Genomic DNA, 19,603 nt, shown 5'->3' with positions numbered 1-19,603 from the left:
GTTTAGTACTTTTGGTTCTAAAGTTCACTGAGGCTAACATCATTTGATTGAGTTACAGAAGGACGAACAAAATGATGGAGAAAGGTCACCACTTATCACCTGCTGTTTAAGATTCACATATTCTTACTTGAAATAAAGCATGCTATTACCAAAGTGGATTTCTCTTTCCTTTAGTATCAGCATTCTGATTCTTTTATAGAATAGTCACATATAATTGGAATACACAGTCACATCAGAGACACAGGAAGCACAGAGTTTGTTTCTCTTTGTAAGCTCCATTTGACCACAGCAGTGAAGTTTCCGAAGAAGGGTGTTTGGATCAAGACTGCTCACTTGAGAGGTTAGAGTGGTCCAGGGTTTGAGACGCTACATGTCTGAGAAACAGATCATCGTAGACACTGAGAATTGGGGCACATCCTTTCCTACCTGACTGTAGACACGCCCTATAGATGCTGGATGACAGAGACAGACGATTCAGATGTAGCACCCCGACACAAAACCAACCGTGGAAATACCAATAAAATCAGCTATTTAGTTTTTAAAATACGCAGCAACATGAGTAAATGACTAGTTCATTTTATCAGCTCCCTTTTTTTGCTGTCATATAATTACAAGAATGGAAATTGATATACTTTTTAAAATACAGCTTTTCAAAATCCCATCTTGAGGAAAAAAGCTTGGCCAATTAAGAAGGCTGAGGGGAGGAACTGCAGGCACTTTTATTTCCAGCTGTCAACAGGATGGAAAAAATATGTCAACTTATTTATATTTATTTATTTATAAGCATGATGAATAAGTTAAGGAACGCTTCATCTCAAACACAGATTGCTTTTATTTTAGCTAAGTTAATGTTTCAGTTCCATATATATTTTTGAATTTCCATCAATGTCAAACACCATTTTTTTCTTCTTAAAAAAAAAAAGATTTACAAGCACTTTTACGGCACTCAAGAAAGTAGGCTGAAGGTTCATAATAATAATTTTCCTTTTAAAAAACATCCATCAGACCAAAATAAAATCATTTTAATTAACTCCTTCCTGAGTAACTAAAACCTTGGAATGTGCTGAAAGGTTATAATAAATACGACAGTCAAAGATCAACTAGCTTAAAAGGTATTTTTTTAAATTAAACTATGTAAAATGTACAATATGTTTCATGAAGTACAAACTGTTGGGCCCAGGGCCAAAAAAAATGTTGTCACGTTTGCCAAATAAACTAATGAAGTACCTTGACTTTTAGGACCTAGAGGGTGTTGGTTGGGACAAAATAACATTAAGACCCTGTAAGTAAATCCATCACCATTTTTTGTTGTGAAGTTATAATGGTCACTGCTGAAAATAAATGCCTTTGAACACACAGGTAACAGTACCCAGGTAAACTTGCAGTAAGAGGATGAATGTTTTTGAACGACCAATTGTCTCAATGTTCTGACAAGAGCAGAGAAAACACAGCCAACTCAACTTTGTTTTCAGATTGTGAGATTGCACAGTGTGTAAACTAATCATTATTCTTTATATGGAATTTCATAGAAATGACTCACAGAGTACCAGGCAGCAGTTCTTGTACTGGTTTTGAATATGATAGCTGTTCTCCAGGTTGCTTTTGAAAGTATGCCTAATGGTAGGGCCCTGGTCTCTCTAAACGGGACAAAGGATATTTCCTCCTCTAAGAACATTTCCCTTCATTGCTTCTCTGCCCCCATCCTCTGAGGCAGAAAGAAGGCCCATAAGCGGCCAAGTGCTGGACTCCGTGCCTCTGCGGTCCCTGCCCTCCCTGGACTCCTGTGGGCTGGAGCCTTCTTAACACCCATCTCATGATAAAGTAGCTTTAGTGCTCACTCGGCAGGTTCCAAATGACTTGCTTTATATCTTGGCTACCGTCCAATTTTAGTGAAGGAAGAAAAAATTCTAGAGAGACTTGGTGGTTTATGAAAAGTAGAAAATGTGTAGCTTGTGTAAAGTCAGAGTCTTATTTACTCTTAACTACTCCCAACTCACACATTTGCTAGGGCTGGCTCTAGGGGGACAAATATGAAATAGACAAAATTTGCTGCAAGTATCCTTCCTGCTGCCACCACTGAACCTCGGCTTCTCAGCTAGCTGTTTATCGTCTCCCCAGGAGAATGTGTATTTTCAGGATTTCTTTAAGGTGAAAATATTTCAGAACTCAAAGGAACAGATTTCTAATAACTGAACCAAGGCATCGTTGATAGGTGGCAGGGGAGGGGCAGTGGGAGGTGGCAAGAAGACATACCTTAGGACAGTGAGACTGCCCAACATCTAGTCACATTACACTGGAGGCAGCCACTTACTTACAAAGCTGGCCAAGCAGTCTCTGCCCCAAAAGCTCTTGCTGCTTCTATTTTGATGTCTCAAGTAAGAGTTGAGGTGTGCTCAAGAGCATACAGGTCCCATAAGAAAGGGGACTCTACCTGCACAGAACTCAGGGAGTTCTCGGGTAGCTCTGTCACCTGCACAGAACTCAGGACCCCTTTTTTACTGAAAACAGGTACCTCTTAGGGGACTAGAAGTTACAATAGTACATAGTACCGGGTCCTATAGGACCCAACTTGGCCAGGGGTGTGTTTGATAGATTACACACCATCTGTGGTCAGGCTCAGAACTTCTGCTGTAGGAGTCAAATGCCTGAGCTAAATTGGTTCCTGGAACTTCCATTTAAAGCAATGTTGGGAGAAGATGTTTCATATTGGGTGCAAAGGACACAGCCATGCCCTTTCCCTGATGCCACATGACCTTCAGATTTATCTGTCTTGTCTACATTCTTCCTTAGACAGCAAACAAATTATTTTCCCTGCTGGACTACTTTGATATCTGTCAGCATGGTGCTTCGAAATGGAATGTTTCAATGGAGCTGGTCATGCATTTTGACCTTGAAAGGTACTCCAGGCTGGGGATTGGTTGGGGATGTGGCACAAGCTGACTTGCTCTTCCAGAGATAACGACACTGCTCTTGGTGAAAGTGCCCCCTGAGAAGGACCACAGGCAGAACTCTACCCATGCGGGTAGAAACCACTTACCCAGGGAGATCCTCCTCCTTTAAAAAAAAAAAATTTAATTGAGACAGAGTCTCACTCTGTCATCCAGGCTGGAGTGCAGTGGTGTGATCACAGCTCACTGCCACCTCAAACTCCTGGGCTCAAGTGATCCTCCCACCTTGGCTTTGTATTACAGGCTTGAGCCATGGCACCTGGCTCCATCCTCCCTTTTGATGTCCTAATCTGGCTTACCTTCTCTTAGATCCTTCCAGAGGAGATTCCCTGGTCTCTGAAGTGGTTTGTATTTCTGCTGAAATATATAAGTCTGGATGTCTCCTACCATTGAGGTAATATTTTTATAAGTCATTTTACAAATGATAAGTTATTAGGCTAGGGGCTATATTTCTCCCCCTTTTCCCATCATATGGGGTAGGGGGAAAGCTGTTTTATGACAAGATGCCTTGGGATGGAGCCATCTAGTGTACCTGGGAAAGACCCAAAGAGCCAAGAGAAAACACAGAATAAAATTAAACAAACAAAACCCGCAAAACCGGGCATCTCCCAATGACCCCAACATGTGGGAATGTTTTGTTCTTTTTAATGCACCCAAGCATTAATTTAGTCCCTTAAGGATTTTACTTCCCCAAAACAAAGAACTTTATGGAAAAGGGAGATAAAACCATGGAGGCAACACAGTCACATCACCTCTTATAAATATCTTCCAGCCACTTTTCATCATCCTGTTCTTCATCGTCGATTGGCTCCTCGGTTTCCAGTGGAGTTGGGATAAAGAAGTGTGGCCTCAGGGGGGGCTTGCTGACGTGAGACTTAAGTCCAAACTTGCGCTTCAGCAGGTGGAACTGCTCTTTGACGTAGTGGTAAAACTCGTACTCGTATCTCATCCGCTGGTAGAGGATCTGCACGGCCTCGGGAGAAGGGACAGTCTTCTTCACCGTCACAGTCATGTTTCCAAGCTTCCTGTGCTCTGGAAGAGAACCGGGGTTGCACATGAACCATCGTTTGCAATGCTTTAGCTTAGGAGGGATCCCCGCGAGGACCCACATTACCTGTACAACTCTGGTAGCACCTAACGAAGCAACAGCATATCCAAGTATTAGAAGGGAAGAAGGTTCCTGACAATATTTGGAAAGACTCACCAACTCTAAGCGTTAATGTCAACATGAATTGAAGCACAAGCTATCTAATTTCCTTTCATCGGATGTGAACCATGCAGTTGGACCAAATTCAATTATTAACTCTGAGTTCTACATTCTTTTGAACAGCAGAATCTACCATTTTCCCTCTTTTATTTCTTGTTACACCAGAAAAGGGCTTTACCCTCAGAAGGAGGCATGGAAGAGCTGTCTAACTACTTTCTAATAATCTTGTTTTTGTAAGTTTTAAAATACTGACATAAAGTTTAATTTGATACAAAATCCATTTCCATTTTACTATTTCAACAATGCATTTGTCCAGAAAAGGAAAGGAAGGGCTGCCAGATTTCTTAAGTATAATTTACAAATTGTTAAAATTTATTTTTATTTTTTGTAGAGACAAGGTCTCACTAAAACTGTTGCCCAGGCTGGTCTCGGCATCAAGAGATCCTTCTGCCTTGGCATCCCAAAGTGCTGGGATTATAGGCCTGAGCCACTGCACCCAGTCTAAGTATAATTTTAACTGTTGTAAATTTTAAATTTTTTATTGTGGTAAAATATGTATAACTAAAATATGCTTAATTTTATGCTAATGCTTAATAACAAAATATGATATTTTATATTCATTGCTGAATAGCATGAAAATGTTACATATAGAGTGTACAATTTTAACTATTTTTAAGTGTACACTTCAGTGGCATTATTTATATTTACGGTGTTATGCAACCATCACCACTATTTTAAAAATCCTTTCATGAGTCTATGCAAAAACTTGATATCCATTAAACAATAACTCCCAATTCCTTTCCTTTCCTTACCCCACCCTACTTACCCCATCACTTAGATAGAACCTCTAATCCATGTTCTATCTTTATGAATTTGCTTATTCTCAGTACTTCATATAGGTGGAATCCTACAATATTTGTCCTTTTTTTGTCTAGCTTGTTTCACTAAGCATGTTTTCAAGGTTCATCCATGTTGTAGTGTGGATCAGAACTTCATTCCTTTTTTTTTGAGAGAGAGAGTTTCGCTCTTGTTGCCCAGGCTGGAGTGCAATGGCATGATCTCGGCTCACCACAACCTCTGCCTCCCGGATTCAAGTGATTCTCCTGCCTCAGCCTCCTGAGTAGCTGAGATTACAGGCAAGCGCCACCACGCCAGGCCAATTTCGTATTTTTAGTAGAGATGGGGTTTCTCCATGTTGGTCAGGCTGGTCTTGAACTCCCGCCCTCAGGTGATCCGCCCACCTCGGCCTCCCAAAGTGCTGGGATTACAGGTGTGAGTCACCCGCACCCGGCCCAGAACTTCATTCCTTTTAAGGTTGAGTAACATTCCATTGTATAGATAGAATGCAATTTGTTTACCCTTTCATCCATGGAGAGACACTTCGGTTGTTTCCATCTTTTGTTTATTATAATGAACACTTGCATTCTAGTATCTGAGTCCCTGTTTCCACTTATTTTGGGTATATATATACCTAGGAGCAGAATTGCTGGGTCATGCAGTAATTCTAAGTTTAACGTTTTGAAGGACTGCCAAACTATTTTCCACAGTGTTTGCACCATTTTACATTCCTACCAGCAATGTGTGAAGGTTCCAATTTCTCCAAATTCTCTCTTACAATTGTTATTTTCCTGCCTTTTTAAAATTGTGGCCATCCAAGTAAGTGAGGAGTGGTATCTCATCGTGGTTTTGATTTGCATTTCCCTAATGACTCCTGATAGTGATGCTGATGCTAATGGTTTCCCTAATTTCTAGTGACCTTTTCATGTGCTTGTTGACAAGCATGTGCCCAACAAATGCTGTTTGTTAGTATATCTTCTTTACAGAAATGTCTATTCAAGTCCTTTGCCCATTTTTGAAGTGGGTTTTTTTTGTTTGCTTTTGTTTGTTTTTATTGTTGATTTGAAGGAGTTATTTATATATTTTTGATAATCTGCACATATATCAAGTATATAATTTACAAATATTTTCTTCCATTCATAGGCTGTCTTTTCACCTGTTGATAGTGTTCTTTGATGCACAAAAGTTTGTAATTTTAATGAAGACCATTTTAGCCATTTTTCTCATATTGCCTGACTTTTGGTGTCATAGTAAAAAAAAAAAAAAAAATTGCCAAATCCAAGGTTGACACATAGAAGTTTTCAATTGTAATGGAGACCATTTTATCTATTTTCCTCTTATTGCTTGTCTTTTGGTGTCATATTAAAGAAGCCATTGCCAAATCCAAGGGCATGAAGATTTGCCCTCATGTTTTCTTTTATAATCTTGTTTTTGACTGAAATTTCTGTCACCAAATTTGAATATGTATATAATTTACTAAATATAGTTCCAAATGGCTATTTCCAAAATCAGACTCATTTAAAAGGACACAGACTTCCCATTTTTTAGGATATTTGAGATACCTTCTGAAGCCTCCAGTAGCAATTCTAAAGAAGGAATTTGAGAAATTCTCTATGTAGAGGCTAAGAAGGGTAATGGGAGATTAGGGGACAGGTGGGGATGGTTTATAGGTACAAAAAAATAGAAAAATGAATAAGACCTATTATTTGATAGCACAACAGGGTGACTATAGTCAACAATAATTTAATTGTACATTTAAAAATAACTAAAAGAGTCGGGTACAGTGGCTTATGCCTGTAATCCCAGCACTTTGGGAGGCCGAGGCAGGTGGATCATAAGGTCAAGAGATGGAGAACATCCTGGCCAACATGGTGAAACCCCGTCTCTACTAAAAATATAAATAGCTGGGCATGGTGGTGTGCACCTGTAGTCCCACCTACTCGGGAGACTGAGGCAGGAGAATTGCTTGAACCCAGGAGGCAGAGGTTGCAGTGAGCTGAGATTGCGCCACTGCACTCCAGCCTGGTGACAGAGTGAGACTCTGTCTAAAATTAATCATAATCATAATAAAATAACTAAAAGAGCATAACTGGGTTGTTTGCAATGCAAAGGGTAAATGCTTGAGGGGATGGATACCCCATTCTCCATAATGAGATTACTATGCATTGCATGACTATATCAAAACATCTCATGTACCCCATTAGGTATTAATTAAAATAAAAAATAAATAAATTCTCTGTGTGGCCAACAGCCTCATTGAATAAGGGTATTACTTTTCAGACTGACTCTTTTGAAAGTCCTTTGCCAGGTTGGGTCCTTTGTACAGGGAAGCCTAGATCCTTGTAAATAGATAACATGGTCTTCATTAAAAATTAAAAACATAACACACATTGAACATTCTAGAATTTCTGTTAAAGAAGTTGGCATAGACTCTTCTGAAATGGGTTCCTAACAGAACATTTTATAATATCTGTCTTCTCTGAAGATATGAACTCTAGCTAATCTGGGGTGGGTCATTGTTCACAGGTCTTAGTTGTTCCTTTGTGTTTTTTATAACAGAGTTAAAAAAATCTTATGAAAGACATAAAAGAAACAAAGAGTTTTAACTCAAACATTGAGAGGCAGAGGAAAAATAACTCTCTCATTGAAAGCCTCCTTCAATCCCTTCTTCTGAGAGCACTATACATTGTGTAGGGTTTTGTTATCTGATACACAAAAAAGTAAGACTCCTGCGATTTAAAATAAATTCATTAAATTACTTGGCCCAACCTGTCAAAGGATCCAAGGGGATAAGCAAAGGGGAGCCTACAACCTTGTAAAGAAGTAACTTGGAAATCTGTTCTATTTCACAGCCTCAAAGCTCTTTGTCATAAGGTTGAAACAGTAATTTTCTAAAAACAATGGACAGCAAGTGTAATCAAATAAATACCCTGACTACAAAACTATCTGAGAAATACCAATCACGTTTTTAACTTAGAGCAAGGTAACTTTCTACACTAGTCTTCAATCACTTGCAAAGTGTTGGTCTATATAATGGACTGAGTTGACTTGCTATATAAATGGTTATTAATTTCAGGCCAGAAAAACTTTGGAAAGATTCTTTAAAAGTTACAGCATAATGGGTTTATACATTTCTTTCTTTGATTACAATTAGGTGACTGGGTCAACTACTATAAGGCTACTCCTAGTTCATGACAATAAAACTCTCTTCCCTGAATGCCTTCCTCTATGCCTAGGTGGGGGAGTTGGTGGATGGGCAGAGCATGTAAATAACTCTGTCAAAAGTGACATCATATCCTTCTAAATAGACATTTCTCAAAATAAGGCATACAAATGGCCAAGAGGTATATGAAAAAACTCAACATCACTAATCATCAAGGAAATGCAAATCAAAACCACAATGAGATGTCATCTTACTCTAGTTAGAATGGCTATTACTAAAAAGGCAATAAATAACAGATGCTGGTGAGGAAGTGGAGAAAAGGGAACTCTTATACACTGTTGGTGGGAATGCCGATTAGAACAGCCACTGTGGTAAACAGTATTGAGATTTCTCAAAAAACTAAAAATAGAACTACCATGATCCAGCAACCCTTCTACTATGTATCTATCCAAAGGAAATGAAATCAGTATATCAAAGGGGTACCTGCACTGGCATGCTCATGTGTTTACTGTAGTACTATTCGCAGTGGTAAAGATATGGAATCAACCTGTGTCCATCAATAACGAATGAATGAATGAAGAAAATGTGGTATTATATACATAATACTTTTTTATGATGTTTTTCATAAAAAAGAAAGAAATCATGTCAGTTGCATCAACATGGATGAAACTGGAGGTCATTATGTTAAATGAAATAATCCAGGCACAGAAAGACAAAGATCATATATTTTCACTCACATATGGGAGCTAAAGAAGTTGACCACATGGAGGGAGTAGGATGATAGATACCAGAGGCTGGGAAGGGTGTCTGGGTGGGAGAGGGCACTGAAGAGAGGTTGGTTAATGGGTACTAATGTGCAGTTAGATAGAAGGTATAAGTTCTCATGCTCCATAGCAGAGTAGGGTGGCTATAGTTAGCAACCATGTATTGTATATCTCAAAGTAGCTAGAAAAAAAAACTTGAAATGTTCCTAACACATAGAAATGATAAATACTCAAGGTGATGGATACCCTAAACACCCTGATTTGATCACTGCACGTTCTATGCATGGAATAAAATATCATACATATCCCATACATATGTAAAATATTATATATATCAATAAAATGTGATATTGTGTCCTTCAAGTACAAGTGAAAAGAACCAGGACATATTTGCATGATTAGTTAACTGATATGGCACGAGATGGTGACAGTCCTGGCTGAGCCTAATGCTTTGTGGTATATTTTTATAGTAACAGCTACAGTTAATGGGAACCAATGTGTAGCAAGCACTGCACTAAGCACCTGTACACACAATCGTACTTAATCCTCACAACAACTCCTTGATGGAAGAGCCATTTTACACATGAGGAAACTGAGGCCAAGACTATAACTCATTCAAGGCCAGGCAGGCAGAAAGTGGCAGAGGTAGGAGGCTCCTCATGACAACCAGCTGCTATGCTTTTGCTGTGTGGTTTCTTGGTGTGGACAGGTGAGCAGGCTATTACTGCTTCTCACACCTTTCTTCACAGTGTGGTAGAGCATAATGGTCAATGTCCAGGCCTAGAGCCTACTACTCCTCATGCTGACTGAGGCACCCAAACTTCACAACAGATCTCACAGGAAACTGGCAGGTGTTTTGGAGGGAATGGCTAATAGCTTTATAGTTTGGGAGAAGAAAAGGACTGGTTAAAAAAATTGGGCTTGATCATCTCTGGGTCCAATCAGAAAGCCCAATATGCACAGAATCAATGACGAAAACCACCCCAACTACCACTATTTGGAGAATTCCACCTGAGAGGTAAAACCACGTCCTGCTGCTTTTATTTAGCTTAAACTTGTAATTATATGTTTGTAATAGAAAACATTTTATCCCAGGCAGAAACTGACCTAGGATCTACCATGTTTGGAAAAAGACAGACTTCTGGTGATAACCAGCATCTAAAATCCCAGTGCACTCCATCGACTATGACTGGAAAGCACTGGCTCTCATGATTCCACTCAGAGCCCCCTACATTGACATATTTTATCCAACTTTTATACAGTAATGAGAGGTCTTTAATAAGGCTGATATTTGATAAGATCCCAGGTGGCCTTTCCAACCAAATTTTAATTGCATGTCACCTTACTGGCCTGAAGAAAGTGCTTTGGCTATTTGATAGTGCTAGTCAGAGCATGAGGAGGCTGAGCCCTGTGTTTGCTAGAACACTCTACAGAGAGGACAGACTTCTAAGACAAGAGGGAAGGGGGACTTTTTCATGTTTGGCTACAAGGTAAGAACTTTAAAAGATCCTTTCTTGAATTGTTAAGGATCCAGTGAGGGTGACCCCCAAATATGGCACCCTGGTATGCTGATATTTCAAATCAAAGGCCACTGGAGACTAGTACATGCTGGATGAAGCTGTTCTCTGAAGTTCCCTTGTCTACCTAGAAATTGGACCTGCCAAAGAGGAACAAAATTGCCTTCAGTCCCCTCCCCTAAAATTTCATTAACCAGAGAAGATCAAAACTCATGTCACAGAGGAAGGGACTGAAGATTAAACACGACACTTAGAGCTCAGATGAATGTTGTCTCAAACTATTGCCTGTTCTCAGGTCTCATTCAGTTCCCAAAGAGAATTATTTACTTTCCACTGCCTGAGCATTGGGCCCATTCATTCCCCTTAAATATCATTTACTACTCTTCAAAATTGCCACATTTAACCTCCATTTCCCCTTTCCCTATGAAGAAAGGTATAGAAAAAGCTGGACCTCCCTGGGTTATGCGGTAACCACTCTCTGATGATTTTCTCCTGTGTACCATTTTATTTTTAAGAGGTAGGGTCTTGCTCTGTTGCCCAGGCTAGAGTGCAGTGGTGTAATATAGCTCACTGCAGCCTCAAACTCCTGGGCTCAAGCGATCCTCCTCTCAACCTCCTGAGTAGTTGGGACTACAGGAGTGAGCTACCATGCTCAGTTTCATACACACTAATAAATTTTATTACTTTTTTTTCCTATTAATCTGCCTATTGTAAGTTCATTTTCAAGAAAGCTTCAGAAGGCGGAGGAGAAGCTTTTCCTATTACCCCTCCAATAACAACAGATTGTCACATGTATTTCAATTACCTCAGTCTTCCTTACTCCTCTTAATCCCTCCCTAAATCCCCTGTCTAAACATGAGGGTCAGTATCAGCTGGTTCGGCAGATTCTTATGAGATCTAATGTTTCCCCAAGCTCTAGTTTTGCTTTAATATCCAATTCTTGCTTCATTTATCTACCCACCCTGCCTCCTTGGAGTTTCCTTCTCTCCCTCATCCACCCCTTCTTCTTGTCAACCTCTCCCTTTCAGCTGGCTCCTTGCCATCAAAACTCACTTCCCTTCTTGAAAAAACCCTTGTCTCATGTACCCTCCCTCTTTCATCTTTTCTCTCTCCTCCCCATCAGAGCTCAAGTTCTTGAAGCTCTGTCTACATTTGTTATAACATTTTCAGCTTACATACATGACCGAACTCACCAAAGCCTGCTTTCTGTTCCTTCTGTACTCCATTCAGTTACTCTTGCTTCCTTATTGATAGCTCAGAGGGCAACTCTCAGCATGACCCTATCACACTGTGGGCCACACACTCCATTTTGAAGCCCTCTCCTCCCCTGGCATCTGCAACAGTGTTTTCCTGGCACCCTCACCTGTCTCTGATCACTCCCTTTCCATCTTCTCTATGCCCTCCTCTTTCCCAGTCTGTCTTGTAAAGACCAGTCCTCCTGAGGCTCTGTTCCAGCCACTTCCCTTCTCCCTGGTTACTCCCTGGATGGCAGCATCCAACCCTCTACCCTCTACCCTTTAGTCTTCATAGCACTGTGGACAACAAAATTAACAGTTTATATAAACAATGACAGCTTTCTTGACCTTTTGTTTTCCACAGAGCTGCCAAATTTAATAAGGTTAATGACATTGCCAGAAGGTTATGTCGCGGTCAGAAACAGGAGTGCTATTTTGTGCCAGGAGAAACAGAGACTCATTCAACCAATATTGATGGGGAACACCCATTATGAGTTTGGATCATTATATATGTTATTTTATTTGATATTCTCAATAACCCTGTGAGGTGAATATCATGACCCCTCTTTTGCAGATGGAGAAACAGAAACTTACCCAAGGTCACACAGCTGTCTGGTAAGTGAAAAAACTGGAATTTGAATCTGGGTCCCCATCTGTGTTGAGGTTTTCCCTAACTGTAAGTACTGCACCATAACCAGGGCAGCTTTCGTGAGCCTGTAGAAAACTATCACCTTCATATGGAAAGACCAGAGGTGGTTTGTCTTGTATAATAAGCAGAGAATTCTTAAAAAATCTCATTTCAAAGACATATGGATGTGTGTCTTGCTGTACGATAATCGGTGTTATGGAAAAGTCATTCCATTGCTAAGTGTTCCACATTTTTGTAAAATGCCAGACTTTCCATCCAAACAAAACAAAGCTACACGGACTATGGAATCAGCCTCTCTCCAGATTGCCATAATAGCAGCTCTAGAGGAAGTTGTTAGGATTTTTTTTCAGACTGTTGTTATTTTAGCCACAAAACAATTATGCTTTAAAAATCTATACTTAATAGTAGCATTCCTTGGGGAGGGAAGAAGCCCTCGTTAGGTGGGCATAATGTTGGATTAACCATGAAGAAGTGAAGACCTCACTCCATGAGCATTCTCTGATCCTAGCAGGAACTGAGAGTAACTTCAAGGGGCTCATGTCTCTTGTGCCCACTGATAAACATTTAAAAAGAAAGAGACAAATACAGATCTCCTTCCATTAAGGCAGGGTGGCAAGAAGGCAGCCCATGATCGGACTGGCAGGCAATGTGTTGTTTGGCCCATGGGGTATTTTTTTTTAAGAAATGGATTCCGTTGTTGTAAGGCTTGGTCTATTTCACATGGAAAGCTGGATTTCTGGCTTTTCTCAAAGGGCGGCTACATTCTTCTGGAGCCAAGCGTGACTGCCCCCGTGAAACAGGCCAGGGCTCTCCAGTTCGCCTTAGACCCTAAATGCCAGTTCGTTCTTTTATGTTACCTGCCTGGCTGTTCTAGAAATTCGGGTTTATGCTTCTTCTTTAAATATTTTAAAATTCAGGCTTTCATAAACCTAGAGAGTAAGTGCTTCTCATCAAAATCAAGGCCTCACTGGTGTGCCCAATATCATCTTCCTTTCCTCTTTCTGCAAAGATTTGTTGAAGAACTATTCTGCACCACGCGCAGGAACTGTTGCAGTGAAGGGGACGTCATCATCATCACCATTATCATCATCAATTGGCAGTTTGAGAGTTTTCTCTGTGCCAAGTATTGTCAGATATCTAAACACACATTTAATCCTTATAAAACTCCCAGTGCTGTAGGGCCTCTTATTACCACCATTTATAGCTGTGACGCTGGAATTCAGAAGTTTACCCAGGCTCACACAGCCGGGAAGTGGTGAAGCCAGAAGTTGGGTGTGTGGAACTCTGACTAATGAGCCCAGGTTCTTAACCCTCCACGTTGCTGAAGAGTGGATGGAGCTCACAGTCTAAGGGAGATGCCTGCTCATAAGGCTTGTCACCGTGGGGGCAGAGAGGGCATCTCACTCTGATTCATTTGTTGGAGTCAACATTTCTTCTGTTTGGTCAGAAATCCTCACCAGGGAGACCAGGCTTAATAGGCTTATCTTAAATACTCTGCATGGAGTTGAGTCTTTCATACTCACTATAAGATCATGAAGATTTGCTGTATGTGCTGTGTGTGCACGTCTGAGAGTACAGGTTCTGTGTGTGTTTCAACCAAGAAACGCAAAACTTTTCAGAGGCCTCCGAGGCACTATCCACCGCCTAAAAAATTTTCTCTAGATTTTGTTCTTAACATCTCCACCAGGTTTCATTTAGCTGTTCTTCCAAAGAGGCTTTTTTTTTTTTTTTTTTTTTTTTTTTTTTTGAGACAGAGTCTTGCTCTGTCATCCAGGCTGGAGTGCAGTGGCGCTATCTCCACTTACTGCAAGCTCCGCCTCCCGGGTTCACACCATTCTCCTGCCTCAGCCTCCAAGTAGCTGGGACTACAGGCGTCCGCCACCACGCCCGGTACATTTTTTTGTATTTTTAGTAGAGACGGGGTTTCACCACATTAGCTAGGATGGTCTTGATCTCCTGACCTCGTGATCCACCCGCCTCGGCCTCCCAAAGTGCTGGGATTACAGGTGTGAGCCACCGCGTCCGGTCCCAAAGAGGCTTTTTATACTGAGAGTGATAAGGACAAAAGTGATACCCCATTGATCTTTGTATTTCCACAGCTCAGCACCTGGGGAAACACAGTGCTTCTCTGTACAGTCTTCTTGAGGGAACAAGAGAAACCATCAGAAGGATGAAGGTGCTGTCAGATTCGAGGAAGGCTTGGCTGTGTCTGTGAGATGGAGACAGACAGCTGGGCACAAAGGCAGTATCTGAAGGAACTTCACAGAAATTCCCAAGAGACCCACAAATGCTGGGTCCTTAGCAAGAAGCAGTCTACCCTCCCATCTGGCTGGGGTCTGTACATTTCAGTGTTTAACTCTGTGGTTTGGTTGCCTTTTGGGACCAATAGTGCTGGCAAGGCACATTTTTCTGCCCCTCTACTTTAATCCATCAATACTTTTTGGCAAAAAGAAGCTGTGGCTTCAGGATGTTTTTCATATTTTTTTAAAAAGCTTTTTCTTATTACCTTTAGGGATTGGTCAAATAATCCCCTTAGTTATTTTCATGATAATTACCGAAAATTTCCTCAAAATAGGCACCGGTTTTGAGCTATGAAATGTTCAGAAGAGGGAAAACAAAGTAAAAAAACAACTTTTAACCCTTCTATTTAAAGAACACAATAGAAATTGTTTTTTCTTTATACACATGTCCAATCAACCATACAGGCAGGCCTCAGGGGGACGGACTTCCAGGCTCTGCGCTGTCCCTGGGGAAGGAGTGGCAGGGACCCTACAGAGTAGTTACGGTCCTGAGTGGAGATTCTTCTTACAGCTGGCCCCAATGACATAAAAATCTGTAGTTGGCCACCCAATGCTGGCAGAGAATAAAACCTGGCATGAGGCCAGGAGGGGCTGCTTTCTGTATGGTTAAAACTTTACAAATCGTGGCCGGAACAGTGCAACTTCTCAGGCAACTCCTGTGGAGACGCACATGCCTCTCATTTCCGTAGGGCTCTGTGGATTAATGCGCTTTCACATCGCCCCTCACTACCTTGCTCAATCTTCCCAGCAACCCATTTTACTTACAGATACCAAGGGCCCCAGAGGTCACAAGACCGGCTCAAGGTTGTACGGCCAGGATTTCAGTCCGAGGACTGGAAGGTGGGCTTTCTGATTCTCAACCTTGCACCTTTTTGCTACACCACAGGCTGTTAATTTCCAAATTGAGTGGAAATCTATAACCACCCACTTCTCCTTGCCCTGTGTGTATTCTGGCATTCAGGGAATCTGTTGAAAAGAAGGGCTTGAGTGTTCTAAGATGAGGGGAATGCTTTGGTAAGTCTAGGAGGATCTGGTGAAAAACTTGCAAGCCAGCAAAAATGTTTTCACACTAAGAGGGACTGTGTCTTTTTCATTTTTAGTTCCCCAGTGTCCAGCTCCATGCCTGGCACCTAACCACCCTCCATAAATGTTTGTTGATTTGAAACCTGTATTTTAAATCCATCTGCAAGACTGGATTAACCCAAAGGGCAACTTTCAGTGCTGACTATGCATACTTCGTTTTTTAGCTAAATTCCTTCCTTAGTTGAGGGTCCTTCCTGAGCAAACTTTCCATTTCTGGAAATCGAATTTCTGGACGGTAGGCTGATAGAGAAGGTTTGGATCATAGGTTGCTCTGGAGAGGTAGTGGTGTTTGCTTTTCTTAGCCACTCTGTTGAAGAACACTATGTTATGGTGACAGAACGCTTGCAAATACTTAGCCAAGCTTAAGACATGCCATGATAAGGAAGGTTCACCACAAACACAAATAGCTATGTAGAAGCCACCACTTGCAGCTCATGAATTTGTGCTGGGTGTGTTATTTACCCCAGCCATTAACTAAAGAGTCAAACACTGTTGGGTAAAAAGGCATTGATGTGTGTGACCTGACTTTGATGTATGAATGCTGGTCAGTTACTTGCCATCACTTTTGGTACTTTTTAATGATGCTTCTCCATTAGCAAAATGAAAGTGTTTTATTTAGAAGGAAAACATTCATTCCATCACATTCATTTGGCCTATGTGCCAAGGACTTTGCTTGTGAACTGCGGCTCTTTGGTCAGTCTCGAACACTTCCTGGTGGAAGAACTTAGCCCAGGCTTTCAGGAGTATCCGCAGAAAGCTGGTGTCCCAGTGAAAAGGCTGCAGGGGAAAAGTTCTACTGGGACCTTGGAAACACATCTCTGCCCGGCACCAGGCACACCCACCTGCATGGAATGCATATGTCAGTGGATTGCACACAGATTCTGGTTGGCCAACTCAGGGGCTCCTCCCAATGCCCTGCCAAACAAACACTGGGGACTTAACTTCTGGATGTGATGATAAATATCATTCGCCAGTAACCCGTCTGCATGCAAGACTGGGCAGTGACAAGCACGATGTGCTTACTGCCCAAGATTTTGCTTTGATTTTGTTTTACTGCCCAAGATCTGAACATTTTTGCAAACATAGCGGCTTCTACCTCTGCTGCATTGACATTATGTTTGGACTGGTTCATAATCTTCAGTACTCCTAAAAGTCCCTTTAATGTAAATAAAAAGGAAATCAGACCTGTTCCTGGGAGTCCCCCTTCCCACCTCTCTTCATCTGTCAAACATGCATAATGGGAAAACCATGTAGCCCTGGCTCTGGGCCAGAATAAACAATCTGGAAATGCCCTATAAACCTAGCTGCTGCACCGGAGGACAGAGGCCTCGCTTTACGACCTCCGAGACGGTGAACCACATGCAAAATAACAAAAGCTCACCACCAACTTGCAGGGTATTTTGATGCTGGGCTGGCTCTGGCATTCCTTTCCTTGATCCGAGTGTATGCACACTCCGCGCTGACCAGAGCCCTCTTCCCGTAACAATCTGCACTTGTTTTAACCTGGTCCAGCAGAGATTATGCGCACCAAATGAATGCTAGTTTAATAATAACCAAAAGACGGGCCAAAGTTTACCACCAAAAAAAAAAAAAAGGCATGGTCCAAAGACGCATCAACTCTACAGCTTCAGGGGCGCTGAGGGGTGATCAACTGAGAGGCCTTGCTGTTTCAAGAAGCACGCTGTCTAAGAAACTGACTCACTCATATCGGGTTAGATTATAGCCAGAGATTTCCAGCACATGGGGATAAAGCACACTTTCTCAGGCAACAGGTGTGCTGAGAGTCACAGTCAAGTGGAGCACTCGGCAGTGGGAGAGGAAGTACCGTCGGTGTACTCCCCAGGGTTGGCAAACGCCTGCCACCTCCATTCCCATACAGCCCTGCACCACGCTGGCCGCTCCCAAAACTGTGTGAACATGATGCTTGTCACAGATAGAGTAAACTCATTTCCTGAATTATAGGGGAGGCCACACAGTTCAAAGAGATGAAATACAACTGCAGGGCCACCGGACTCCCTAGGGCTGCCTCCAACGGAAATGAATGTGTGTCACTGCTGCTCACAGCGATCCGCTCTGGGCTGGCCGGGCCAGCGCTGCATTTGCCACTCAGATATGATCGATGGCATGTTAAGACCACCTTCCTGGTGGTATGGCCATTAAGGGAGAAAAGAACAAAAAGCACTTCATGGCTGCCTTGGTGCTGAGGGTTGATAACGTAAACAGAAAACTTTTGGGGTGTGTTTTGCAGTCTTTTATTCAGATCTAGAAATATAAATAATTAAGAATAACTTGAGATCACTTGGACTTTCAAGAGAATCTTTTATCTATGTAGCCAAGTAAAAGTTCATGATTTACTTTTTTGTTTTAAACAAATGCAGAAACCGCCAGGTTCCTTTGATGAAAGAGAATGAAGGGTTTCTAATGCACACACTTTGCTTAGATTTTTGAAAGCAGGAACACAGTAAAAGGAACCAGAAAGAGAAAGTATTAGCCTGTGTAGGGTAGGTCGCTGAGGGCCCACCAAGACCAGGGCACTGGGCCCCTGTGGAACAGAAATCAGCCCGGAGGAGGAATGCATTTCCTAACCCCATGGAATTGGAGATGAGGGCAGCTCGTTGGATGGGCTTCCAGGTTATTTACTGGGAGATCTAACTCCACACTACTTACGCTCAGAATCTGCCGAAATTGCTAGCAGGGGTGGGCAGTGGTGATAGTTATTTTCTTGCCTGGATTATTTTTGCTTAGTCATCAGTGCTGTACTGAGCACCTACTAACCTCAATGCTTGATTCCAGGAAATAAGAGAAATAAAATAAAATAGAAGCTTCTAGAAGGAGTAAACAATAAAGGGAGAAGCAAATGTGCAATCCTTCCAGCAACTTCCTGGGCAATCTGGAGATCTGTTTCACTGTGGATGGGAAGGATGCTCCTCACAGTGGAGCATCACAGGAGGGAGAAGAAAGGGGAATCACAAGGAGGTGGTGTTGATGGCCGCAGATGTCCACCTTTCGTGTCCTTCTCCAGGGCCAGGTGAACACTTTGCCGGACAAAGTTAATGTGCAACAAATCACCGGAAGAGCCTGACACTTGCAGAGGTTTCGGTTCTGAGTTGCTGATAGCATCCCAGCTTCTGTTGATGTGGGAGCCTTCCAACCTCACCCTCAGATCCAAATGCCTAGACTCGAACATGTCAGGGCTGGAGGAGATGGCCAAGCTCAACTCTTCCTGGCCCTGACGCACACGCTGGGGGTAATGAGTCCTGGGGCAGCTTCGGTTCCCTCCACAACCACCCCCCAAAGTCAGCGGCTCCGGCTTCCTAATGCCCTGCTGCCTGGATTTACCAAATGAAGGGCAAGTTGCTATGTTTCTTTTCTCCCCAAGTTTGGCATCATGGCCCAGACCATTAAAAAGCTGACATACTTGTTTGAAAGTATATGCTATGGTAAATATACGTATGTGTTTTCCTCAGCACAGTTTTTACCATTAAAATACTGGCTTATATATGAGGATGGCAATAAAAGAAGGATTTATTTTCATAACAACAATTGAACCAAACATTTCTGTTTAAAAATATCTACTTCTAAAAAAAAAAAAAACTTATTGGAAGAATTACTACATCTTTATCAACAAAATGTATCTCTTTCTTAAAATATACCTTTAATTTGATATAAGTATTGAGAAATGTGTTTTTATTACTTTTGTTACTTTATTTGAGATCGTATTATGAAGGCCAGAACCAATGACTGATAAGGATATCCTGATCAAACAGGTTTTTCATCTGGATAAAGAAGATCAAGAGAAAAGCTAATGCAGCAGTTCTAAATTCTTTTGGTATCTGACAATTTCGTAAGCTCTGCTTTTGCTTTATGGACAGGATTCTTTTTCTCCACTCCTCATAGTCT

General features: G+C 41.7%; 1 protein-coding gene across 1 annotated transcript in view; it reads right to left on the bottom strand.

The window, feature by feature from the left end:
- Nucleotides 1-814: 814 nt before the first annotated feature.
- The window catches only part of UST (uronyl 2-sulfotransferase), a 321,091-nt gene continuing 302,302 nt past the window's right edge, over nucleotides 815-19,603 (bottom strand). The window contains exon 8 of the mRNA XM_008006705.3: nucleotides 815-3,980. Coding sequence (XP_008004896.1) covers nucleotides 3,697-3,980 — 284 coding nt within the window. The 3' untranslated portion in view covers nucleotides 815-3,696. The remainder of the gene's footprint in view (nucleotides 3,981-19,603) is intronic.

The sequence above is a fragment of the Chlorocebus sabaeus genome, chromosome 13 (assembly GCF_047675955.1).
Source record: "Chlorocebus sabaeus isolate Y175 chromosome 13, mChlSab1.0.hap1, whole genome shotgun sequence".
In the NCBI taxonomy this organism is placed as follows: Eukaryota; Metazoa; Chordata; class Mammalia; order Primates; family Cercopithecidae; genus Chlorocebus; species Chlorocebus sabaeus.
Note: the sequence above shows the minus strand (reverse complement) of the source record. Positions and strands in the feature narration are given on the sequence as shown.